General features: G+C 36.5%; 1 protein-coding gene across 2 annotated transcripts in view; it reads left to right on the forward strand.

Annotated features, from left to right (window-relative positions):
• Positions 1–427: 427 nt before the first annotated feature.
• Positions 428–26944, forward strand: part of EXO1 (exonuclease 1) — a 38174-nt gene continuing 11657 nt past the window's right edge. The window contains exons 1-10 of one of the 2 annotated variants that reach the window (XM_065880844.1): positions 428–634; positions 1819–1992; positions 7085–7204; positions 9927–10050; positions 11020–11157; positions 12106–12318; positions 14192–14379; positions 15061–15157; positions 21516–21741; positions 24787–25033. In XM_065880844.1, coding sequence (XP_065736916.1) covers positions 1832–1992; positions 7085–7204; positions 9927–10050; positions 11020–11157; positions 12106–12318; positions 14192–14379; positions 15061–15157; positions 21516–21741; positions 24787–25033 — 1514 coding nt within the window. In that variant the 5' untranslated portion in view covers positions 428–634; positions 1819–1831. Of the gene's footprint in view, positions 635–1818; positions 1993–7084; positions 7205–9926; positions 10051–11019; positions 11158–12105; positions 12319–14191; positions 14380–15060; positions 15158–21515; positions 21742–24786; positions 25034–26944 lie in introns of those variants that run through there. The other variant, XM_065880849.1, reaches the window with a different exon arrangement.

Consider the following 26944-nt stretch of genomic DNA (forward strand, 5'->3'; position numbering starts at 1 on the left):
CAGGCGAGTGGGGGCCGTGAGGATAGGCTTCTGAGCCCTCACAGGGCTGCCCTCCGACGGACGGCGCGGGACCTAGCCGGGAAGCGAGCGGAGCGGGCTGTTCAGGGCACGCGGTGGGTCCCCGCTGGTTCCCGCCCCTGCCCTCGGGATCCGGGGTCTGCGGGGCTGAAGGGGAGGGTCTCACGCGTTCCCGGACCCTGCAGTGGCCCCGAGGGCGGCGCGGGGCTGGGGGGCACCCCTGAAATGAATTTGTAGTGTGGCGGTGTATGGGCCGGGGGAGCGCGCTCGGCCTGGCCAGGGCTGCGGTTCGGCGAACCGAGGGAGGGTCCTCTCGTTTTCCTGCGCAAGCTATCAGGTCAGTTTTACATGCAACTTCCCAGCTTCCAAATGTTTGACAAGTACATTGTTTTCTTAACGTTGTGCAGGCCAAAGGAACGTGTTTCCTGGAAAGGGCCTGTGGGCCTCCCTGCCAATCCCTGTGAAACGGGATGGAGCGGTGACGTTGTGCTGTCACTACTACTTGGTGCTGCGGGCGGTCTCCTGAGGATGCTTTGTGCCTAAGGCCCCGCATCGTTCTCATTGTGCTGAAGAGGAAACATTTATTCGAGAATATTTACCTAACTTAGAAAAAAATGTAAGTTTCACGAAATGTATATACTATGTCAGTTTTCCTCAGAGAAAGAAAACTCTTTTCAGGAACGTCTGAGAGGTAGGAGACTAATTGTTTTTCCTAAACTGTGGCTAGAGGACCTCCTGTGTCCAAATTACCTGCCATATTTAAAATTTAGAATTCCCGCCTCACTCCAGGACTAATGAATCATAGTCCCTAGGAGTGGAGTTGAGAATGTGCCAAGAATTGAAAATTGAGAACTGCTGAACTAGAGTAGCACAGCTTTGATACAGGGTTTCAACAGGGTAAGTCTGACTTCTGATCCTGTACTTTCTTCCTTTCCTCCCAAACGTAATGCCTTATGGGAGAGATTTATTTTACAAAATGCTGAGCAGCTACTCAGTGTCTACTGCTTTTACTTTTTTATCAGGGGAGTTGGGGGAAGGGGCAATAGTTGCTTGAAAAAGGACTGGCAGCTACAGGTTTCCATATAGAAAGGGCTTGGGGGCTGCAACCTAGACGGAAGAGGGTGGGAAGCTAAAACATTTTTCTTGAAACTATTTGCACAGCAGGCATGGTTTCACATTATTTGGGGATAGCTTTCAGAGAGTCCAGTGGAGTTGCCTCTGGACGCCACCCACCACTGTTATAAACAACGTTCATTGGTTGGGATAAAGCGTTCTGATGGCAGTTAATTTCATTCCTAGACAAGTACAGCTTTAGTTCTATAATTGTGTTTGATTATTTTATTTTTCAGTTAAAATGTTCTACAAACTGTTTTGCATGTTATTTCTTATAATGCCTGTGTAGAGGCAATGTGGTATCATAGCATACATAGTTTTATAGATTTTAACAATGCCTTTTTGGAGAGAAAACAGTCTCATACTTTTTTAGTACTTTCTGCTTGCTTTATACTGTATTAAGGGCTTGGAGCAAATGTTATGATTCCAAGTGGGAAGGCACTTTAACATTAAGGAACTATGAAGTGGCATTAGAGATAGTATTAGTGATTGGGGTAAATATTTTAGACTATGGAAATTGTTTGACAGGGAGGAGCCCACTTAAAATATTAAAGAGCATGATTCTCAAATATCTGAACGATAATCGCTGCTATATCAGTTTCCAAGCTCTTTTCCTTTGTTTTTCCAACACTTTTGGGTAAATATATTTTGCTTTAAACTTTGCCTTTTTCTTTTCATATCATGTAGTTAACTTGGCACTATGGGGATACAAGGATTACTGCAATTTATCAAAGAAGCTTCTGAACCTATCCACATGAGGAAGTATAAAGGGCAGGTAGTAGCTGTGGATACATACTGCTGGCTTCACAAAGGAGCTGTAGCTTGTGCTGAAAAACTAGCCAAAGGTGAACCTACCGATAAGTAAGTTTGGACCTTATATTAATTCATTGCCAAGAATGAGACTTATAATGCCTTTTTTTCAGAAAGGGATCATTTTTATTCAATGCCAGGTTTATCAAGACGTGAGAGTATGTACTTTAGAATATTGCCAAATCAGGGAACATTTCCTTCTATGTTATAGTCCTAGTTTTCATTCTTTCTACTAAGCCAGAGTATTAGGACACTAATGGACAAAGACTGTATTCTTTATTCTTTATCTAAGGTAAACTTTTTAACAATATTCTAAAAATCCATGGTGATTTCAGACTCCTACTTTCTTGGGTACAGACAACACATTGCTAAGCCCTATTAGCAAAACAAGGCAGTTGCTTCTAAGGGACAAGGTGTTCTGACTCCCTTTTACTTCACTTGGGGCCAAAACTGGTGACCCTGTTGACATCCAGTCATAACTCTGTGACCTCATTTGAGGCAGGACGAATGTCCTCTTTATTTTTTAAATAGAAACACTAGAAAAACAAGCAAGCATAGTTTTTGGACAGAGATTTCCCACAGGAATTTGGATACTATTATGTGTTTTCTTTTTTCTTTTTTGCAATATATTATTTATCTCCTAGAGGAAAGGCTCACAGATCTTAGTCTGATTTACTTAAGCACAATGGACAGTAATAACCCTTTTTGTTTACAGAAGATGGAGGGAAGGGGTGGGGATGGAGAATAACAGAGAAGTCATTATTGAAAGATGAATGTATGTTTTGGGCTTTCAGGCCTATGGAGTTAATTTGACCAAAAGTTACCTGTTACAGTTTGTGTGGATCTGAAGGAGTCTGGGCACTTCTGCTACTCCAACTGCTATAATCATTTTTTTTTTTTTTTTTTGCGGTACGCGGGCCCCTCACTGCTGTGGCCTCTCCCGTTGCGGAGCACAGGCTCCGGATGTGCAGGCTCAGCGGCCATGGCTCACGGGCCCAGCCGCGCCGCGGCATGTGGGATCCTCCCGGACTGGGGCACGAACGCGTGTCCCCTGCATCGGCAGGCAGACTCTCAACCACTGCGCCACCAGGGAAGCCCATGTTATAATCATTTTTTGAAAGTGATTTCTTTTCCACCACTAAATTTGAGCAGTTGCAATTACAGTTGAAGCCTGCAAGTTTTTCAGTGCTACCTTCAGTGTTTCTTTGAATTGTCTTCACTGGGGGGAAACTTTATCTCTAGTTTTTTGGTAATTTTTAAGGATTCTGAGATTTTTGACTAACTGGAAGAGTTGTCCAGAGTACAGGGAGTATCCTTTGTTGTCAGAGATGAACTCCACAGGACTGACCATGTTGTAGGTGTTTAGTAAATGTTTACTGAACTAGAAAGTCTCAGGACTTTCAGCAAAGTATTGTGTAATTTTTTTTCCCACTGCAACTAATAAGTCACATTTGATAGTTTACTTTCCTTTTTTTTTTTCACCTTTGGATGGGGATATTAACCAGAAAAGGTCAGAAAATTTGGATAAGCCTATGATAAACCTTTATGACCGTAATAAAGAATGATGTCGCTCTATATGTGCTGACCTGGAAAGATGTCTAAAATATATAAAGTGAGGGCACCAGGTGTCTGATGTTTATATTCTCTCTAGTAATTTTTTTTTGCCACACTGCACGGTATGCAGGATCATAGTTCCCTGACCAGGGATCTAACCCATGCTCCCTGCAGTGGAAGCACAGAATCCCAACCAGTGGACCGCCAGGGGAGTCCCTCTGTCTAGTTTTTAATAAAAAAGTAAATTTCCTTTAAAATTTATTACAATTTTATGTTTGCTTTCTTCTATTTTTACTTGATACTTAATCACTAGGTCACAATCATTGTTCTGTAGACTATGAAGGTCTATTGTCACTGGTTTACAATAAAAGGAAAAAAAGAACAATGTAGTGAATTTTCCATTAAGATGAATATATTTGATTTAGAAGATTATCTTTTAAGATTGTGTCTTTTCATATTTTTGAGTTAAAATTGATGGAAGTTGTACGTGTAGCTATTGTTTTTAAATTTCATTGATGTCTAGTTGATTTACAATGTTGTGTTTAATTTCTACTGTACAGCAAAGTAATTCAGTTATACATATATATAAATTCTTTTTCCTTATGGTTTATCCCAGTATATTGAGTATAGTTCCCTGTGCTATACTGTAGGACCTTGTTGTTTATCCTTCCTATATATAATAGTTTGCATCTGCTAATCCCAAACTCCCAATCCTTGCCTCCCCAACCCCTCCTCCCCTTTGGCAATAACAAGTCTGTGTTCTATATTTGTGAGTCTGTTTTTGTTTCATAGATGTGTTCGTTCGTGTTGTATTTTAGATTCCATGTGTAAGTGATATCATATGGTATTTGTCTTTCTCTTTCTGACTTACTTCACTTAGTATGATAATCTCTAGGTCCATCCATGTTGCTGCAAATGGCATCGTTTCATTGCTTTTATATGTATACCACATCTTCTTTATCCGTTCATTTTTCAATGGACATTTAGGTTGTTTCCATGTCTTGGCTGTTGTAAATAGTGCTGCTGTGAAAATAGGGGTGCATGTATCTTTTCAAATTACAGTTTTGTCTGGGTATATGCCCAGGAGTGGGATTGTTGGATCATATGGCAACTCTATTTTTAGCTTTTTAAGGAACCTCCCTCCATACTGTTTTCTATAGTGGCTGCACCAATTTATATTCCCACCAACAGTGTAAGAGGATTCCCTTTTCTCCACACCTTCCCCAGCATTTATTATTTGTAGACTTTTTAATGATGGCCATTCTGTGGTGTGAGGTGGTACCTCACTGTCTCACTGTTGTTTTGATTTGCATTTCGCTAATAATTAGTGATGATGAGCATCTTTTCATGTGCCTATTAGGCATCTGTATGTCTTCTTTGGCGAAATGTCTATGTAGGTCTTCTGCCCATTTTTTGATTGGGTTGTTTGGGGTTTTTTTGTAATTGAACTGTAGGAGCTGTTTGTATATTTTGGAAATTGAGCCCTTTTCAGTCACATCATTTGCAAATATTTTCTCCCAGTCCATAGGTTGTCTTTTTGTTTTGTTTATTGTTTCCTTTTCTGTGCAAAAGCTTGTAAGTTTGATTAGGTCCCATTTATTTATTATTGCTTTTATTTCTATTGCCTTGGGAGCCTGACCTAAGAAAGCATTGGTATGATTTATGTCAGAGAATGTTTTGTCTATGTTCTCTTCCAGGAGTTTTATGGTGTCTTGTCTTATATTAGTCTTTAAGCCATTTTGAGTTTATTTTTGTGTATGGTGTGAGGCTGTGTTCTAGCTTCATTGATTTAAATGCAGCTGTCCAACTTTCCCAGCATCACTTGCTGAAGAGACTGTCTTCTCCCCATTGTATATTCTTGCCTCCTTTGTTGAAGATTAATTGTCCATAGGTGTGTGGGTTTATTTTTGGGATCTCTATTCGGTTCCATTAATCTGTATGTCTGTTTTTGTGCGAATACCATGCTGTTTTGATTACTATAGCTTTGTAGTATTGTCTGAAGTCTAGGCAGGTTATGCCTCCTGCTTTGTTCTTTTTTCTCAGGATTGCTTTGGCAATTCTGGGTCTTCTATGGTTCCATATAAATTTTAGGGTTATTGTTCTAGTTCTATGAAAATGTCTTGGGTATTTTGATGGGTGTTGCATTAAATCTGTAGATTGCTTTGGGTCATATGGCCATTTTAACAATATTAATTCTTCCAATCCAAGAGCATGGGATATCTTTTCATTTCTTCAATTTCCTTTATTAATGTTTTGTAGTTCCCAGCATATAAGTCTTTCACCTCCTTGGTGAGGTTTATTCCTAAGTATTTTAAAAGGGATTGTTTATATTCCCTTTCTGCTATTTCATTGTTAGTGTAAAGAAATGCAACAGATTTCTGTATGTTAATCTTGTATCCCGCTACCTTGCTGAATTCATTTATCAGTTCTAGTAGTTTTTATGTGACAACTTTACGGTTTTCTATGTATGGTATCATGTCTTCCTTACCAATCTGAATACCTTTTATTTCTTTTTTATTGTCTGATTGCTGTGGAAAAGACTTCTAATACTATGCTGAAGAGAAGTGGTGAGAGCGGACATCGTTGTCTTGTTCCAGATTTTAGCAGGAAGGCTTTGAGCTTTCACCATTGAGTATTATATTGGCTGTGGGTTTGTCATAAATAGTTTTTATTATGTTGAGATATGTTCCCTCTATACCCACTTTCGTAAGGGTTTTTATCATGAATGGATGTTGAATCTTGTCAAATGTTTTTTCTGTATCTATTGAGATGATCATCGTATGGTTTTTGTCTTTTGTTGATGTGGTGTATCACAGTGATGATTTGCATATGTTGAGCCATCCATGTGACCCTGGAATGAATCTACATGGAGCTATTGTTAACTGTCTTGCCAGAATAAAAATTGAAATGCAATACCTGATTCTTGTTTGCATCCTGGACTAGGGGAAAAAATTGTAGCAGTGCTGTGCTGGAGTCAATTTTTATGAGCTGGCTATACACCATCTCCTCCCAGTTCAGCATTTAGGGAGCCCATATTGGTAGTTTATCCACCACTGTAGAATATTCATGTCAGGGATTGGCAAATGCTACATATTAGGTACCACTTTCTCTAGAACTTGTTAAACATTTAGCAGGTCACCACTGGTTATAACAATACTGGGACAATCAGACAAATTTTAATGTAGACTGTATATTAGATGGTATTTTGTGGCTGTTAAGTTTCTTGGATATGATAATGGTGTTGTTGGAGAAATCAGGTATTTTTTCTACTATTCTTTCAACTTTTCAATAGATTTGAAATTTCTCAAAGCAAAAAAAAAAAGAAAATGGGGTAAAAAGGCTAGATATAGAATCACACAATGTCAGAACTGAAAGGGATGTCAAAGCCTTTTAATCTACACATGAGGAAAGCAAATATCCCATAGCCCATTAGGATCCAAGTCTAAATTAGAGTTTACATTTCCTGTGAAAACATTTGCTTAAAAAAAACAGAAACCTCTTTTCATAATATGTCTCATTTGGTTTTAAAAATAGCAAAAGTATTACCTAAATATGCAAAGCATTTAATTATTTTTCTTCATTTTCATAGGTATGTAGGATTTTGTATGAAATTTGTAAATATGTTACTATCTCATGGGATCAAGCCTATCCTGGTATTTGATGGATGTACTTTACCTTCTAAAAAGGAAGTGGAGAAGTCTAGAAGAGAGTAAGTTAATTCTTTAACTTTTTAAGATCTGAGATTGTGGTCTGTATAATACAAATTTCTTTTTATTTTAGTTTATTGAGGCTTATTTTAATCTCTAGTACATGAACAGATTTCCTTAGATGTTCCATGTGTGCTAGAAAGGAATATGTGTTCTTCAGTTATTGAGTGGATGGTTTTATGTCTGTCCAGTGAATCAAGCTTATTGGTTGTAATGTTCAAATCTTCTATATCCTTATTGGGTTTTTTAATGTTTTTTTTGTTTGTTTTTTATGTGTGTCTACTTAATTCATCAATTACTGAGAAAAGTACATTAAAATTTCACTATGATAGCAGAATTGTCAATTACCTTGTAGTTCTGTCCGATTTTTTTTGCTTTGTTTATTTTGAAGCTATTTTATTGGTTGCATTCAAGTTTAGGATTTGTTATATTTTTGTGGCAAATTGAAGCAATATGCAGTGACTCTTTTAGTCTCTATGCTTTTTTGTTCTAAAGTCTATCCTGTCTGATGTTTGTATAGCAGTAACAATTTTCTTTTGTATGTTCCTAATGTCTTTTTCTGTTTATTTTCAGTTTTACTATGTCATTGGTTTTAAGTTTGTCTTCTATAAAGAACACATCACTGTAATTTTTTTATCCATTCTGTCAATCTTTGTCATTTTTTTTTTTTTTTGCGGTATGCGGGCCTCTCACTGTTGTGGCCTCTCCCGTTGCGGAGCACAGGCTCCGGACGCGCAGGCTCAGCGGCCATGGCTCACGGGCCCAGCCGCTCCGCGGCATGCGGGATCCTCCCGGACTGGGGCACAAACCCCTGTCCCCTGCATCGACAGGCAGACTCTCAACCACTGCGCCACCAGGGAAGCCCAATCTTTGTCATTTTTAAAACTGGAGAGTTTTATTCTTTTTACATTGATCATTAATTACTAATCTATAGCTCCTACCTTGCTTAACTTCTGGGTTGATTGTTTTTTCCACCCTTATTGTTGTCTCTTGTTTCTAGTTGAAAAGTGATGTACTCTATTTCTGTTCTTTCAGTAGTTATAATTGAAATTTTGTCATTCATATTTAACTCAACAGAATCTAGTATTTTTATAACAGACCTTAGAAAGAATTTCTGTATTTTATTGAAGCATCTATTCTGCCACTTTTCATCTGTTCTTGTTTTTACCCTGTGTTAGTTTTTAGGTCCAGGAGTCATTATGCTGTACAGGAAAGAGCACTGGGCTTAGTTGTTAAAGGTAGTATGAGTTAGCCCCAAATAGAAGTAAACCTCACTGAGTGATCATTTTGTGAGAGTGCTGCTTGCCTAGTTTTGCCATCTCTGGGCCTAGAATCAAATTAGAGAGGGCTCTTCAGGTCTAGGTTTTTCAATCTAGCTGTATTTAGTGGGCTCTGATTCTTAAAGTCAGAACTTTATAAAGTTTATAAAAGGATTAACTGGGACTGTCTGCACCCACATTCTAGTAGGAATAATGCACAGTTTATTAAAAATACTTTCAATAAAAAGTTAGTTCCAGGTTACTTCTTAAAGGATTGGTGACAACCCTAAACCAGTGTGGCTAAGAGACTAGTCCATGCCATATCCCACCTGGGTGTCCCCCATCCTGTTCTTAATTCTAATTACAGAGTTATTTCCTCTTGCTAACTTCAAGAAAGGCTAAAAAATGTTTCAGCTGTCTGTCTCTGACCTGAGTGCTCTTTCTGACTTATCTCTGTAGGATCAGCTTTCTTTTTGCCACTGTAGTGGTGGGAGGGGCATTTAAAATCCTTTTCTACAAAGTCTCCTCATCTCTGGAGCTCAGTTTAAAAGTGAACTAGGAAATTTGTGTGTATGTGTATATGCACGTTTACTTAAAAGGTAAACTTCATGAGTTCATACTGATACTTCAATTCAAATTCAAGACTACAGGGTTTTTTTTTACTTAACTTTTTCTGTATGGTGTCCGTTGCTCCTTTCTTTCCTACTAAGAATCCTCGTTTTCAAGTATACAAGGATAATAAAGTTAGAATATCTTATAATAACTCATTTATTTTACCCCACATTATACTCAACAATAGATTCAGAATAAAATACGAATACTACCACTACCAATATGATTGTTGAAAACTGTTACAGTTTCTTTTTCTTTCCTTTGCATGTGCACTCTCTCCCCCCATTTCAAACATAGTGGTACTACATTGTCAGGGCATATAACTACTGCTTTCTCCCTAAACAGGGAGAGAGCAGTAGTTATTTAGTCTTGTGTCTACAAATCACGATAAAGCTGATGGCTATTAATAGTCCTTATATCAATGTCTCTCATGTTTTTTTGGTTTTTCCATAGTTTGTCCTCTAGTATTAATAGATTCCACAGAGAAACTCACAGGAAACAGTATACTTCAAGTTCTTAGTATGTTGATAAAGTTGCACCCTTTACACTGGAAAGTTAGTTTTAATGGTGTAAAAGCCTTGACTTACATTTTCTTAAGTGTCTTCATTACTCCATTTTCTTTTGACATGAAGCATTGCTATGGGAAAGTCTGATGATAAGCTTGTGTGTACAGGCACTATAAATCCTTGTTCTTTTTGTCTAGAAGCCCCAAAGATCTGGGTTAATGTTCTCAAGGATTGGATGTGCACTTTCAAATGAGTCAAACATTTTTTATTCTAGGAAAAATTCTTGAATTATAGTTTTATTGTAATTTTTTGAGTCCTTCTCTCACCTTTTTTTTTTTATCTTGCAGAAGAAGACAAGCCAATCTTCTTAAGGGAAAGCAGCTTCTTCGTGAGGGGAAGGTCTCAGAAGCCAGAGAATGTTTCACCCGTTCTATCAATATCACACACGCTATGGCCCACAACGTAATTAAGGTGAGCTAAATAAGAAATTAAGCCAAAGTAACAAATTACTGGGTTCATTTAGCTAGTTATAAGTTGTTTGTTGAGTTGTTTGTTAAGGGAGTAAAGGGAGGAAAATTATTCTAGGCCTAACCTTCAGGAAAGCTGGGTGTCATAGGAAGAAGGAATAGTATCTGTAGGTAGAAGAGAGGAGTCCAACAGTTTCCAAGGGAGAAATCCTAAGGAATAAGTGAAGCTCTCCCGTTTTAGATGTGTCACTTACATAGATAGATGTGCTCCGCAGAGATGCAAGGAATAAATTCCTGGAGGTTCAACCCCACCCCACTCTCATAGTCTTCGACAGTTACTGTAACCTTCACTCATGAATGACTGTCAGAGATCTGTTGAAGTAGCCTGGCCAACTCAGGATCTCTACAGACTTCTAGTCTACTTGATCTGCTTCTTAGAAGCTTATTTCCTTATTACCTATTACCATAAATCTTAGTGTCAGCATGCCCAAAATCACAGCCCACACTTCCCCCTTTTCAGGTCTGTGTTCAAACTGCTTGGTGAACAAATAGGAAGATAGTGATTAAATTCTGTTCAGTACAGTGTCAGACTCGTGTCCTGTGATAAGAGAACCTGGGGAAACGCATGACTTGTGTTCTTTTTAGAGCATAATCGTTCTTAAGATGGTAGCTTTCTATAATTTGAAATAATTAAGCTTTATAGCTTGTATTTGCCCCCAAATGTACAGCAATATTTCTTTTTTCCTAATTTATATATTGATTTTAAAAAAAAGATTTCTTAGTGGCTGTATGATTAGTTCAATATATATAGGACTAAAAGTAGAAAAACTTACTTCAAAGGAAATGATTTTCAAAAATAATATTAGCAAGTATTCAATACATGTTGAGGCTGGTAATAAAATGGGTTTGATATAGGAAGTTGTTCAGTGCTTTGCAGATGCTGTTCTTTAGATTGACCAATCCTTTCCCATAGGCTGCTCGGTCTCAGGGAGTAGATTGTCTTGTGGCTCCATATGAAGCAGATGCACAGTTGGCCTATCTTAACAAGGCTGGTATTGTACAAGCTGTAATTACAGAAGACTCTGATCTCCTCGCTTTTGGCTGTAAAAAGGTACCTAACTACAACTACTCCATACTATTTTTCTGTGTGGATGGAAATAGTGTAAATCAGGAGCTGAAGTTTTTTATCCTATTTAATACCTGCAACTAATATTTACTTACAGTTGTTAATAATTGTTTTATTAAAATGAAAAGAAAGGTTTTGCTGCTTGACATTTGTGTAATCTGGACGATTTTTCAGAGTAAGCCCTTACAGTTAGAGGGTTTTGTTTTCTCCAAATTCTTTAGTGGAATGTGGCCTTATATTTTAATAATGATAACATATGCTTTATATTTTTCAATTAGGTTAGGTAAATAAGCTAACTTATCTACTAATGAGATGTTATGCAGTTATTTAGAATTATGTATAAAATTATTTAATGGAAAATTTTATTATGATATATTAAGATACAAAACTATAAGGTGATTTCATTTTTGTTAATATCTGTGTTATTTATATTATCTATTTATTTCATAGATGAAGAAGGATCTGTGAAAAGGTTAATGCTGGGTAACAGTGATAGATGAGGCATTTGAGGCAACTTCTGTTTTCTTCTTCCTGAGTTTCTGTGTTTTCCAAATTTTCTACAATGGACATGTATTACTTTAAGACTAAGCAAAAGGGTTACTTTAATATGTAAAAGCGGAAGGTAAGGAGAAAATGCTTTTTGTATGAATTGGTATTTGATATGATAACCCTGTAATAGGTTATCATGTCAAAAAGGGCCTTCTTTATACCAGAGTCAAGACAATTGAGTTCTGGCGTATGACCTTGTCTAGCCATAGCCTATGCTTCAATGTAACTTATTTGCAAATATCACAGTAATTAACTGGCCTACCTGTCTCTCTTCTCAGTTATGATAAAGAACAAGAAAGACTTCTTAGAAATACTGCAATGTCTTAGATGACGAAAAATAAAAATGGCTCTTTCAGGTGTTAACAGTTTCCATTCCTCTTGAAGGTTATTTTAAAAATGGACCAGTTTGGAAATGGACTAGAAGTTGATCAGGCTCGGCTAGGAATGTGCAAACAGCTTGGGGATGTGTTCACAGAAGAGAAGTTCCGTTATATGTGCATTCTTTCAGGCTGTGACTATCTCTCATCACTGCGTGGGATTGGATTAGCCAAGGCCTGCAAAGTACTAAGACTAGCCAATAATCCAGATATTTTAAAGGTAAGAGTGATTTACCAAGTGTCATATTCAGTTTCTGAAGCAGTTCTTAAATAATAGATGAACTGCTCAGAATATGTTTCTTAAATATTCTATTATATCCATATCCAATATGGTGTCATTGAAAGGAGAAAATGACTAAAACACTAGAACTTTGGTTTTGGCAACGGATGAACCATGTTTTCAGCAACTGACAAAAAACAAGTAGTAATTTTTTTAAATGAAGACTAATATAAAGAAACTTAAGGATAAGATATTCTAGGGTAAAATTAATGTTAAAATGTAGTCTTTTGATTTCTGTCCTGTTACTCTGTAGTATTGGTTCTCAAACTTTTTGGTCTCAGGATCCCTTTACACTCTTAAAATCTCTTTGTGGCAATTATTTTTAGTTATATGGGTTATAGCTATTGATATTTACTGAGTCAGAAATTGAAACAGAAGGAACTTCCCTGGTGGCACAGTGGTTAAGAATCTGCCTGACAATGCAGAGGACACAGGTTCAATCCCTGGTCCAGGAAGATCCCACATGCTGCAGAGCAACCAAGCCCATGCACCACAACTACTGAGCCCATGCGCCACAACTACTGAAGCCTGCGTACCCTAGAGCCTGCGTGCTGCAACTATTGAAGCCCACCTGCTCCAGGACCTGCGTGCTGCAACTGCTGGGCCCACGTGCCACAACTATGGAAGCCCGCGTGCCTAGATCCCATGCTCTGCAACAAGAGAAACCACCACAATGAGAAGCCTGTGCACTGCAATGAAGAGTAGCCCCCGCTCGCTGCGACTAGAGAGAAAAGCCTGCACACAGCAATGAAGACCCAATGCAGCCAAAAAAAAAAAGAAATTGAAACAGAGAAATCAAAATGTTTATTAATTCACTTAAAATTAGCAATAATTAATTAATTGCATTTTAACATACGTATCATATTTTTATGAAAAGTAAGTTATCTTCTAAAACAAGTGAAAGTTATGAGAGGAATTGCACATTTATGTAAATCTCTTTAATGTGGCTTAATAGAGTACAACTGGATTCTTGTATTACTTCCTCATATAATTTGATGTGGTATCATGTATTTTCTAGAAAACTCTGAGACCCCATACATTGCTGCTCTATAATTTCTCTGATGTCTTTACCTTAAAAAATTAAACATACATTAAAGAAGCTTATTCCTACCCCACCCCCCCTTGAGTAGTTCTCTCAAGCCCTTAGAGTTTGCAGAGCAGAATTTCCATTTTTTGTCTCCAAGGGTACAAGACGTGAGTCCTCAGGACTAAGGGTGGTATACTAGAATAGACAGAACTCAAGGTTGGGAGATGGTGGCAGATTTCGGAATAGAGCAACATGCACTAATTAGCCTGTGACTACAGGATGACTTCAGTTCTCTGCGTCTTCTCTTCTTTGTCTCTGAGTTTGATATAAAAGATTTAAAACCCCTTCCAGCTTTAATCATCCATGACTCTAACAGGAATTAGAATGTTGACTTCATTTTTAAAATATGATCTATGAATATTTGGGTTTTTTTAATTCTTAGGTTTTGTGTGTTGTTTGTTTTTTGCTTTCTAGATGAAATGGACTTTGATGGTGAAGAATGTATCTTAAAGTTATACCTAGGAATGTAAATTTGATGTGTAACTGAATTTTTCATTCTTTGGATTAATAATAGAAAAACCAAAGAAAATACGGTTATAGAGACTTAGAATTTTAAGTCATGACATGGTTGTGTTTACTGGTAGAGGTTTTTAATGTAGATACAAGCAATTGATTTTTCTATCCCTCCTCATCCTTCTCTAATGTAAAGTGATGGGTGTTGGGAATAATGCATTCCCTCTTCTTTATCTGCAGATAACTCATAAATATTTTTACATTCATTATTAGGTTATCAAGAAAATTGGACATTATCTCAAGATGAATATAACAGTACCAGAAGATTACATCAAAGGCTTTATTCGGGCCAATAATACCTTCCTCTATCAGCTAGTTTTTGATCCCATCAAAAGGAAACTCATCCCTTTGAATGCCTATGAAGACGACATTGATCCTGAAACACTAAGCTATGCTGGGCGGTATCCTTTCTGAAACAGAAGGGTAGAACTTTGCACTTCTTCCGTATTTTTGTGGTTATATTTTAGTGAGACATTCAGTAAAAAGTTTGCAAATTGTTTTTTGCTTTCTTTTTTTATAGTGAAATCTTTATTTTGTTAAATTTAATTACAGTGCTAGCGAAAATTTAGAGTAACTTTTTGTTTAAAAACCTGAGGCTCATCCATTATAACTTGCTCACTACTTAGATTGACTTGACAGAAACATGTACAGTCAGTCACTTAAGGTACATACTCCAAAGGTGGCACTTAAGAGAACCCCTCATGGCAAGCAAGCTCAATTAACCAGGAAGAATGCTCTGAACATATGAGTATGCCAGTTGAGGATGCTCTTCCCACAGCCACTGGCCACATACATCCAGGGTGATGTAGAGCCATGAGTCACATAGGTAGTCACCAAGACTTTCCTCTCTGTCTCCCTTGACAGGGAATAAGTGATGCCTTGGGACTTTGCTTCAGAAAATAGCCAACTCCTGCTGTGACTAGTAAACTATGCCTGTGTTTTCAGTAAAGCTGAATGTGGAAAGTAAGTAGGGTCCACTGAAGTCATAAACCTGTGACAATAGAACACACTTTTCTGTCTTATTACAGTATCATTTGTTTGGTTGTTAATAAAAGCATTTTTCCTTAATCTTACCAACCTAGATATGTTGATGATTCTATAGCTCTTCAAATAGCACTTGGAAATAAAGATATAAATACTTTCGAACAGATTGATGACTACAATCCAGACACTGCCGTGGTAACATATTAAAGACTTCTTTCTAAAAGAGCACATTTTAATTATGTCTCGGGAACTGTGACTAGAGGCAAATCTTCATTTAGTAAACATCTTTTAAGCATTTCTATATCCAGGCATTATGTAGGGTGTAGATTGAAAACAACTCGATGTTAGAGAAAATATGTATATTGGTTAATTTCCTTAAATTAAAAAGTGACCACAAAATGTATTATCAAACCTTTATACTTGAACATTTCATTTGAATATACCAAATGTTTGATGACCTTTTTTCCTCTCACCCCATTCAGCCTCTGGCAAGACCAAACCTAGAAATACCTCCCTTGGGGAGTAAAAACTGATTTTTCGCTCATTCACAATTTAGCAAATACTTACTGATCACCCCTGCTATGTGTCTCTGAGCCCTTTCCTGTTTTCTTCTACTTTTTCCCAATTGTATGTATGTATCTCTTATGATACACTCTCCCACCATTCTCTCTTTTCTGTTCATATTTCCATTCAGACTCTGTTCTCATTTATGTTCAGATTTATTCCTTAAGTAAGTTCTTATGACTCTAATTATCTCATTTATGCAGAGAACTTGCACATCTTTAACCCAATCTCTAGTCTGTATACCAATCACATAATTCTAAAAGTCTCCTGAATCTACATAAATGCTTTCCTATAATCTATCCACAGTCAAAAGCAAACTCTTTATTTCTTATCAGCTTTCCTTCATAACATTTTTTCTTTTCAGCACTTGTTACTCCATAAATTATGTATCTATTATTTATTTTCTGATTCTTCCTGGTAGAGTGTAATCTTCATAAGGGCAGGGTTTTGTGATATTCACTGCCATATTATATTTACCATGTTTTTTGTTGAATGAATGAATGTCAGGTACATGATCTCTTTCATTCAGACTAGAAGACTTGGAATTTAATTATTTTTAAGTGAAGTATTGTTGACTTACAATATTATACAGTTGACCCCTGAACAATGTGGCTTTGAACTGCACACATCCACTTACAAAAGGGTATTTTTTAATAGCAAATACTACAGTACTACACGGTCGTTGGTTGGCTGAATCCGCAGATGCAGGAGAACTGCGGATATGGAGGGCTGACTATAAATTATACTCAGATTAACTGTATTGTTCAAGGGTCAACTGTATTAGTTTCAGGTGTACAACATAGTAATTTGATATTTTTGTAGATTATATTCCATACAATGTTATTATAAAATATTGACTGTATTCACTGTGCTGTACATTACATCCTTGTAACTTATTTATTTTATATCTAGTAGTTTGTACCTCTTAATCTTCTTCACCTATTTTGCTCCTCCCCCACCCCTGGCTTCTTTTTCATTGCTAAGTCCTTTTGCTTCTTTTTTGTCTTTCTGGTTAACAGTTTCTCCTTTCTCATAGTTATCCAGATCTTTACCCTTACTCACCATTCAGTTCTTTACTAAGCATTTGTTAAGTACTATAACAAGCATAGTTAGGTTAGCTAGTGTTCTGGAATATAAAGAAAAACAGAGCATAATCCTTGCTTGTGAGGTACTCATTGTCTAAGGGAGAGACACATGGTTATATATATAGAAATATGGTAAGTGCTATAATAGATGTATTCGAGGCTCCCTGGAAACAAAGGGCATGCACTTAACTCCACCTAAGGAGAGAATACTTTTTTTTTTGGCTGTGTTGGGTCTTAGTTGCAGCACCTGGGATCTTTGTTGTGGCATGCGGGATCTTTTGTTGTGGTGCGTGGGCTTCACTTTGCTTGTGGTATGCAGGCTCAATAGTTGCGGCATGAGGGCTTAGTTGCCCCGTGGCATGTGGGATCTTAGTTCCTTGGCCAGGGATCAAACCTGCATCCCCTGCACTGGAAGGCGGATTCTTAATCACTGGATCACCAGGGAAGTCCCTAGGAGAAAATACTTTTTAATAATCATAAACATTTCTTGAGCATTTGCTGTGTTCTAAGTGCCATTCTAAGCAACTTAGACATAGTAATTCATTTACTCCTTAACAAGCCTCTGAGGTCAGTACCATTATTTCCATTTTACAGATGAGGAAACAATTAGAGGGAGGTTAGGGGACTTGCCAGCTCACAAATTTAATCAATAGGGGAGCTCTGATTCCAAGCCAAGCCCTCTACTGTCTCCTTATAGAGGAACTGGTGTGTGTCCTGGCTTTACAAAGATGAGTGGGGGTTTTCAAGATGGGTGAGTGGTTCCACGCTGAAGAAAACAGCATGTGTGAAAGAGGATAACATGTTAAAGGTACTCTAAGTAGTTCATTCTGGCTGTACCAAGAATGTCTTAGTGTTTACCACGTAAAGGAAACAGAGCACCTTGAGAAAGAAAAAGAGGTGAACCTAGAGAAAATGGCCACTGACAAACTGGTGACCAGTTGAGCATTGAAAAGAATCGTTACTGTCAGCTGAAATTAAGCTTATTAAGAGAGCACAAATTCATGATGATACTAAAAAAGAATTTTATGTTCATCAACTCAAATTATATAAACCTTACACTCAGGTTGCTAGTTCCTTTTTTTTCTGTTTTCTCTTGTTCTGTATCTGGAACTTCTATTACTTAGATATTGGATTTTTCTGGTCTTCAAATTCTGGAACTTTTCTATCTTACTCATGTCTTTGTCTTTTGCTGTTTCTGGGAAAAACTTTTATTTTGTCTTTCAACTTTGCACTATCCAGTATGTAGCCACTGGCCACATGTGGCTATTTAAATTAACATTAAATTAAATTTTAGTTCTTCAGTTGCATTGGCCACTTTTAAAGTCCTTAGTGGCTACCATGTTGGACAGCACAGAACTTTTCTATCATTGCAGAAAATTCTGTTGAATTTTTACTTTTTACTATCATTTTCATATCTAAGAACCCTTTCTTTAATTGTGATTTTTTTAAAGATTTTGTTTTATTTCATGGATGTAGTCTCCTCTTTCCCCCCACCCCTCTCAGAATATTAATTATAATCTCTTGTACATTTTCTTCTGCTCTCTGCATTATCTCTGTTTGCTTTGGATTTTTTTTTTTTTTCTATGTGTTTTGACTTTTCTCTTTCATGGTGGAGACTTTTTTTTCAAACACCTAGAGCTTCTTGTCAATTTGTTCCTGTTTGGGAGAGGCACTGAGAAGCTTAAGAAGCTTTGTGTGAATGAGTGGGGCTTATAGTCTTGGGTTTTACTCTTTGGTGAACTGGTTGGAAACAAGCTGCCTTTGTTTTGTGATGTGATGTGATCAGCATGTTTTCTCTGTACAGTTCTTTTTTCCAAAAAGGGATCCTCCAATTTCTACTTAACTATGTAAATGTGGCTGTTTGCATTTTGAGAGTAAGAGAGGGAAATGGGCTGGGGTGGACCAGGAAGGGGTAGGGCTGTTCCCCACTATTCATTATTTAGCCTTTAATTTGATCTCTGTCTTTAGACAAATGGATGTTTTCATCTTCTGAAGTACCTACTGTTTTTATGTTATTGTTTCTGGGTTTCAAAGGTCCAGTCGCTCTGAAGCAGATGGGTGTGAATTGACTGTATGGACAGATTGAACATGAGCACCCAGGAGTCAAATAAACATTTTTTTTTAAGCCCTCCCCCTACTTGGGGCCTCCATGGTACCTGATCCCTTAAATTTCTGAATCTTCAGGTTTCTGTATGTGGAATTTGTGGGTTGTTTTTTTTTTTTTTGGCTGCATTGTGTCTTCATTGCTGTGCATGGGCTTTCTCTAGTTGCAGTGAGCGGGGCTACTCTTTGTTGCAGTGTGCGGCCTTCTCATTGCAGTGGCTTCTCTTGTGGAGCACGGGCTCTAGGCATGTAGGCTTCAGTAGTTGTGGCATGTGGGCTCAGTAGTTGTGGCTCGCGGGCTCTAGAGTGCAGGCACAGTAGTTGTGGTGCATGGGCTTAGTTGCTCTGCAGCATGTGGGATCTTCCCAGACCAGGGCTCAAACCCATCTCCCCTGCATTGGCAGGCAGATTCTTAACCACTGCGCCACCAGGGAAGTCCGGAACTGGTTTTTTACAGATATTCTTTTCTGCAGATGCTTACAGACACTTTGATCTTTCTTGGGCTAAGTTCTTTATTTTTTTCTTTATTGAAGTATAGTTGATTTACAATATTATATAAGTTTCAGGTGTACAACATAGTGATTCACAATTTTTAAAAGTTATAATTTATTTATAGTTATAAAATATTGGCTATATTCCCTGTATTGTAAAATATATACTTGTAGCTTTCTTAAACCTAGTAGTCTGTACCTCTTAATCCCCTACCCCTATCTTGCCCCTCCCTCCTTCGGCTAGGTTCTTTAAATTCTTCTCTCTATACTCTTGTCTTCACTGTGGTTTGGAAGTTACAGATATCTCCTAAATTTTCTGTAGATGGTATTTGTGTTTGTTTCTTCTTATTGCTTTGGGGATGATTTTTTTCTTATTGACTTATTGACATATTAGTTTCAGGTGTACAACATAGTGATTCAATATTTATATACATTAAGAAATTATCATGATCAGTCTATTTACCATCTGTCACCATACAGAGTTACAGTATTATTATTATTATTATTATTATTGCCATGCTGTGCAGCATGAGGGATCTTGGTTCCCTGACCAGGGATTGAACCCGTGCCCCCTGCATTGGGAGCGTGGAGTCTTAACCACTGGATCACCAGGGAAGTCACATAGTATTATTTACTATACTGGTCAGCCCTCCATATCCATGGGTTCTGCATCCAAGGATTCAATCAAATTGGGTCTGTGGTTGGTTGAATCCGCAGATGCCCGCAGATATGGAGGGCTGACCCTACTATTCCATTTTATATAAGGGACTTGAGCATCGTGGATTTTGGTATCTGAGGGGGTCCTGGAACCAATCCCCTGCAGCCACTGAGGGATGACTGTATTCCCTGTGCTGTACATTATAGTTCTGTGGCTTATTTACCTTATAATTGGAAGTTTGTAGGAAAAGGGAACTGAAAAGTCTTTATTCTGCTATCTTCTTTACACATTTGAATTACTGATATTATAACTTCATCAGAATGATCCTCAAGTTTTTCCTTTGAGAAACTCAAAAATAATTGGTTGTAATGAAAATGTTCAGATACAATTGGGAATGTTATGGCTCACTAAGATGGCCATCCTTCAGAAGTCCAAATCCTTATCAGATTATTTTTTTCATAGAGAAATTTCTTTCAGAACCACTAATTGTACATCGAACTAATTCTTATTATTTATCTAAGATTTATTCTTCCCAGTCAAGTTTTCTACTTGCCTATTTCTCTTTTTTTTTTTAAATAAAACCATCAGTGGGATCTAATGCCATGAACTATACTGCTTAAACTGTCTTTATTATACCTATTCTCTCAATTATTCTAAATTACCTTCCTTGTTAATTCTCAGAGTATATTATGAATAATGTCACCTCGTTTTTATTTATTTATTTATATTTTTAGTCCTTTCTTTAAGTGAAAGATTAGATTCCAGATTCAGGTGGCACTTTTGTCAGGTGGAATTCACACCCTAGTACCAACATTTTTTGTACCAGTGTTAATTTTTCCCTGTGCCTCTCCTACTCTATTAGAATATCATTGACATCCTATTAGCAGATCATTTTCATCTAAAATATATTTAGAAAAAATAATAAAATAGTTATTAATTGTGAATAACTTGTTTTAGCATTAAAAATGATTATTTACCAATCCTTACTGTCAATAAGTTCTTTCTTGGAGAAAGTTTTATGCATGACTCAATGTAGACCAAAGTAGCTTTCTGTTTAATACATAGGTATTGTCTACTAATACATACCTATTTAATACATAGGTATTGTCCACTAAAGAAGCTGTTGTTTTGTAAATTAGATTGTTTTGGTTTGAACTCATCCAAGTTCTAAAGATGGGATAGTTGATTAAATACATAATTTTATGGTTTTAATTTTCAGGTCCTTTGTAAAGGGTATGTCAGTGATTATTTAGAGACTTATTGCTAGATGATTATTAAACTAATTAGTATCGTATATTGAACTAATACTCAAATTTTAAAAGTACGTTTTTTCTGGTAACGTTTCTTCAAGTGTAGTTTTATTTCTTGCACTGTTCATCTTAGGAAGATTCATTTTTTTATTTCTTAGAAATGAGCTAATGAGTTTGCTTGACTCTCATTGGGAGAGAAACAGACCTAGGAATACAAGACACATTTAATGGAAAAGTATAGGACCAGCAAAGTAGAAAATGTTATTATTAGAGGACAGATATTTCATCAAAAGCTGTTCAAAGGGGTAATTTAATTATTTACTTATAATTTATGTTGATACAGAGGGAAATGATTTAACTGTTTTTCTTCTTAAAGTAACCTTTTTCCTTTTACTATTTTAGCCTGCCCAATCAAGAAGTCATAGTTGGACTGACAAAACATGTCAAAAGTCATCTAATATTAATAGCATTTGGAATAGGAGCTATTGCCCTAGACTTGAGCTGGACATTGTTTCAGATGCTACAAAGGTGAAGGAAAATCCAAGTACTGTGGGCATTGAACTAGTGATTAGTACTAAAGGATTAAATCTTCCAAGGAAGTCATCCATTGCAAAAAGGCCAAGAAGTGGTATGTATTTTGTTTTTGTGAAACACTAGTGACAATTGGTCACAGTTTAGAAGCTTTATGGTTTTAGTTCTTATATTTAGGCCTTTGATCCATTTTGAATTAATTTTTTATATGGTGTGAGGTAAGGATCAATGTTCACTTTCTTTTGTATATGGCAATCCAATTGTTCCAACACCATTTGTTAAAAAGATTATCCTTTTTCCATTCAATTGCCTTGGCACATTTGTTGACAATCAGTTGACCACATATGTGCAGGTCTGTACCATTGGTCTCTTTTCCTGTCTTTATTCCAGACACACTGTCTTGATTTCTGTAGCTTTTATAGTCAATCTTGAGATCTGGTAGTGTAAATCTGGTAGTGTAAGTCCCTAAGTTTGTTCTTCTTTTGAAAAGTTGTTTTGGCTATTCTGTGTTCTTCACATTTCCATACAAATTTTAGAATCAACTTGTTGATTTCTTAAAAAAAAAAAAAAAAAAAAAAAAGCCTGCTGAGATTTTGATTGGGATTTAGTTGAATCCATATATAAGTTTGGGGAGAATTGACATCTTAACAATATCAAGTTTTCTGATCCATTTGTTTAAATCTTCTTTAGTTTAAGTCTTCAGCGATGCTTTGTAGTTTTCAGTTTACAGGTCTTGCACATATGTTGTCAAATTTATCTGTATATTTCAGATTTTTGATGCTGCTGTAAATGGTATTTTTAATTTCAATTTCTGGTTCATTGCTAGTATATAGAAATACACTTGATTTTTGTATATTAATCTTGTGTTTTGCAACCTTACTAAAATCACTTATTAGTTCTAGTATCTCTTTTTAGACTCTCTAGGATTCTCTATGTAGGCAATCCTATCACCTGCAAATAAAGATAGTCTTGCTTCTGGATACCTTTTATTTCTTTTTCTTGCCTACTGGAACCTCCATTACAGTGTTGAACAAAAGTGCTGAGAATGAAAAAAAAAAAAAAAGTGCTGAGAATGGAATACTAGGTATTGGGAAAAGGTTTTTTCTTTCCACCATAGAATATGCTTAGAAATGGAAAGAATCCATTTCTTCTCTCTTCCTTCTTTCCCTCAGACATTACATGAATGAATATCTGACAACAAAAACAAAACAAAGCCCTTGCAAACTTTTAGTTCATGCCCTTATCTTTTAAATTTAGGTATAGATTATTCATGTTTGGCCAAAATGTCCTGATTCCTTATGAGCCTAAATCTTTTTCATGATAATATCTCTGAACCCTTGTTTCCTCTTCTGAAATGGGAACAATATTGCCTATCTCACAAATTTTTGTATACGTGATATAACATATAAAATAGCCCTGGTACATAGCAGGTACACTGTACATATTAGTTCCTTCCCTTCTTCTACCATCAAGGTAGGCTTATTCATTTTATGTAGAGAGCTCATCAGTAAATTACCTATGTCAGACTAAGTCTGCTTTGTTATAACTACCATTTATCAATGGATTTTGTCCACAGGCACACACACAAACAGAAAAACAGAACAAAAAACAGTAAATGTTTTCCCTCTTTAATGTGACAGCCCTTCATATATTTAGAGACAGCCATTGTGACCCTCCTAAATTTCTTTTGCAAGCTAAAAGTTCCTTATCCAGGTTATGCTTTGGATACAATACAAATTTCTTAATAATTTGTAACTACCACAGTGAGTGGTTGTTGAGATGTGGTCTGCTTACCATAGATCATATTTAGAATTGTGGCACTATTTCAGTCCTTCATCCAGCAGCTGCTTTTACTGCTGCAAACTAAGATAACATGAGCTTTTAGTAGTAGTATTGTCATTTTGCTGGCATTTCCTGAGTTTATAATCCACCAGTTGCTGTTAAGCCAGGTAGTTATATTTTTAAACTTAAATATGGGTTACATTATCCTTACTGAGGTAATCTTAATTCATTATAATCCATTGTTCTGCCTATTCTTTTTTTTTCTTTTTTGAAACTTTATATTGTCTTCTAACATGGGTATTATGTCACCTGGAAATTTGAGAAGTATGGCTCAAGTATGTCTTAAAGTTTCGCTTAAAATATGTATACTAAGTCTATGAATTTCTCCAAATAGCTAGTCTAACAACCTTATAAAAAGAAAATGAGATTAGTGTGGTGTGGCTTCTTGGTGAAGCCTTGCTGGGGATCTTACGATGTTTATTTTTTTCCTCTTCTGTAAGAGCTCCCAATTCCCTGCATAATAAACAGATTTTTACAAGTTTACTGACCTATAGGTTTTTTTTTTTTTTTGGTTTTTTTTACTCTATACATTTTTGAATTTGAGGTATCACCTGGTCTGTAGTATTTTGGCACCCTCAACTGTTTTACCAACTTCTTAGAGTCATGAGCATTTACTCCCATGTGAGTGGAAGCTATTCAGACTGAGAATTAGTTGGACTAACTAAAAGTACCTTAATGCTATCTCTATGTCCTTGCCCATTTCAGCTGTAACATCTTACATTGTTTAGTCTTATGATTTATTCTTATACCAATAAAATGTGTTCGTTACACAGCAGTCTTCTAGAGCCCCATAGCTATGTAATGAATGAAGATAAGAGCTAGAGCACAAATTATAGGACAATCAGATACACCTCAAAAACCGTAACTCAGTGATGGTGTGTATATATAGCTCCTTGAAACATTTTTTTTTTTAATGTTGAAACAATTTTTTGAACCAAACATTAGTTTAACCATACATTTAATTCCTTTTTTTTTTTTTTTTTTACATTCAGAATTAGGCCCTTATTGTATAATGAGTGTAGAGCCTTACAGAATTGATTGTACCCTGAAATTTTGGTTTAGGTAATTTCACATAAAATAGTACAAATAATTGACATTAAATCATAGCCAATGTTTGAAATCGTAAAACACAGCCAAGGGAATTTTTTTTAAGTCATTCTTTTATTTCCTTTTCTGATGCATAGTTTAAAAAAAGATAAGACTTCATCTTTAGGACAATAGGACATGGACTGTGAAGCTAAGACCAAATGTCTAACTATACATGAAATAAAGATTTACAGATAATTTTGTTTTTACTTAGAAGAGCTATCAGAAGATGATCTATTTGGTCAGTATTCTACTTCCTTTACAAAGAAGATTAAGAAAAATAGTTGTGAAGGTGATAAATTATTGAACTCTTCTGAACGATTTATGCCTGACCTGGTAGATGGAAATACTATTAAAAAAAGCTTAAGCACACCACCTAGGACGAGAAACAAATTTGCAACATTTTTACAGAGAAAAAATGAAGAAAGTGGTGCAGTTGTGGTTCCAGGAACCAGAAGCAGGTATAGTTATATCTACAGAATGTTGTGTGTCTGTTGTATTATATACCCTGTTGGTATTTATTTTAATTGTCTTGAATAACATTGAATCTAATGGGAAAGGTGTAAGACCTGGCTTAATCCAATTACAGTTTTTTATCATGTATTGCTTTAGTTCCACTGTCCCTTGAACTTCTGTTACTTTTGTAATCTCTCCATGGAGAACCAAAATAAGAATTGTAGACCTTACTACATTTTGCATTAGAAAAACTCTGTTACTTTGGGGGTTCCTCCCCCCCTACTTTGTTTCTATTTTTTTAGTTTCTTTAAGAGCTAAATATAATTTTGCAAAGTATTTTTAGAAATCTATTTAAATGCAGATGACTATGGATTTCTCATATTAATTGATAATCTGATACCATACTAGATGCTGGGTTACAAAAATGAGAGACATAGTTTTTGCTCTTGAGAAACATGCAGTTTTTCGTAGTTGGAGAAGTAGGTCAGTAACAAAATCTTTCCATACAGTGTGGTAAGTACAATGACAAAATCATACATGAGGTGTTTTGAGGGCATCTAATGCTGAGGCAATGGTTGGAAATGGTGGGAGGGAAGGGATGAGTGTTAGGTGCTGTTACCTAGGTTTAAATGATGAGTGGGTGAAGCGAAGAAGGGAGCCAGATACTTTCCCAGCAGACTCATGCAGCTTGGACAGAGGCATGGAGGTGAGCAACAGCACGGAGCATGGGGTTAACTCTTTGCTGCTGATCACTGCTATTATTACTTCTGCCACAATGTAAGTTGGGAAAAGGATGAAAAGGGAGCAGAAATGTAGATGATGAGGGAGCGGAAATAAGCAAGCCAGTTCATGAAAGGCTTGTAAGCCAATCTAAGGAACTTGAGTCTTTAGGGGTGATGGGAAACATTTAGAAGGTTTTAATCAAGGGAGGAGTATGATTTGATTCCTGGTTTAGATAGACCACTCTGAACACACTGTGAAGAATGGATTCTAGAGGGCCAAAGCTGAGCAGAAAGATTAGTTAGGCTGTTGCCATAGTCCCTGCTAGTGAAGATGAGAATTTGAAGGGTCAGTATAACTTAGGGGTTAGGAATTTGGACTCTGGGGTTAGACCACCTGGATTTAAATCCTGTCCTATTTACTCATGAGATGTTTGACTTGAGCAAGTTAATTTCTGGGTGCTTCTGTTTCTTCAAGGCTAACAAGTATAACAATCTTAGGATAGCTGATAGAATTAAATTATTACCATAAGTAAAGTGCGTAAAATATTGCCCAACAGATGATAAACATACAATAAATAGTTCTTATTTTATTGACTTCGGATAGTGGTACCACAACTAGAAACAGGAAATTTAAGTGTTAGAAGTTATTTAGGCATGATTTAGTAACTTTAAGAAAGAGAAACTTTATCAGCCCCTGTATTTCTCTAGAAGACTTAGAATGAATATTTTTTATTTTTCAAGTTTAATAAACTAGGTTGCAGCCAGATTTGTCTAACCATGATGATAGGAGAAGGACATGAAGGAATGAACCACTGATAATCCCTAAGCCTCCTTTAGGGGATGTTTCAAACCCTTCTCCCATCAAGTCTTGCCAAGGAAACATTCACAGTACAATGAAATGATCATTTAGATTCTTCCTTTGTTAGTCACCCTCATTAAAGGTGCTTGTTAACAGTGGAATAATAAAGAAGTAGGCCTTAAAAGATGGAAAATAGGATTCTAGATGATTTATGCTGATTTATACATTCTAGAAAGTTGACTTCTGTCATTCAGAGAAATTTTTGGAGCTCGTGTTTTATTTTTCCATTTGGGTGAAAATAAGATTTCATGTCTCTGCCTCTTAGTGCTTCTTTTTCTTTCCATTTAGGTGAAACTAGAATTTCCTTTTTCTGCCTCTTTGGAGACAGCTAATGA

This window comes from Phocoena phocoena, chromosome 1, assembly GCF_963924675.1.
Source record: "Phocoena phocoena chromosome 1, mPhoPho1.1, whole genome shotgun sequence".
Taxonomy (NCBI): Eukaryota; Metazoa; Chordata; class Mammalia; order Artiodactyla; family Phocoenidae; genus Phocoena; species Phocoena phocoena.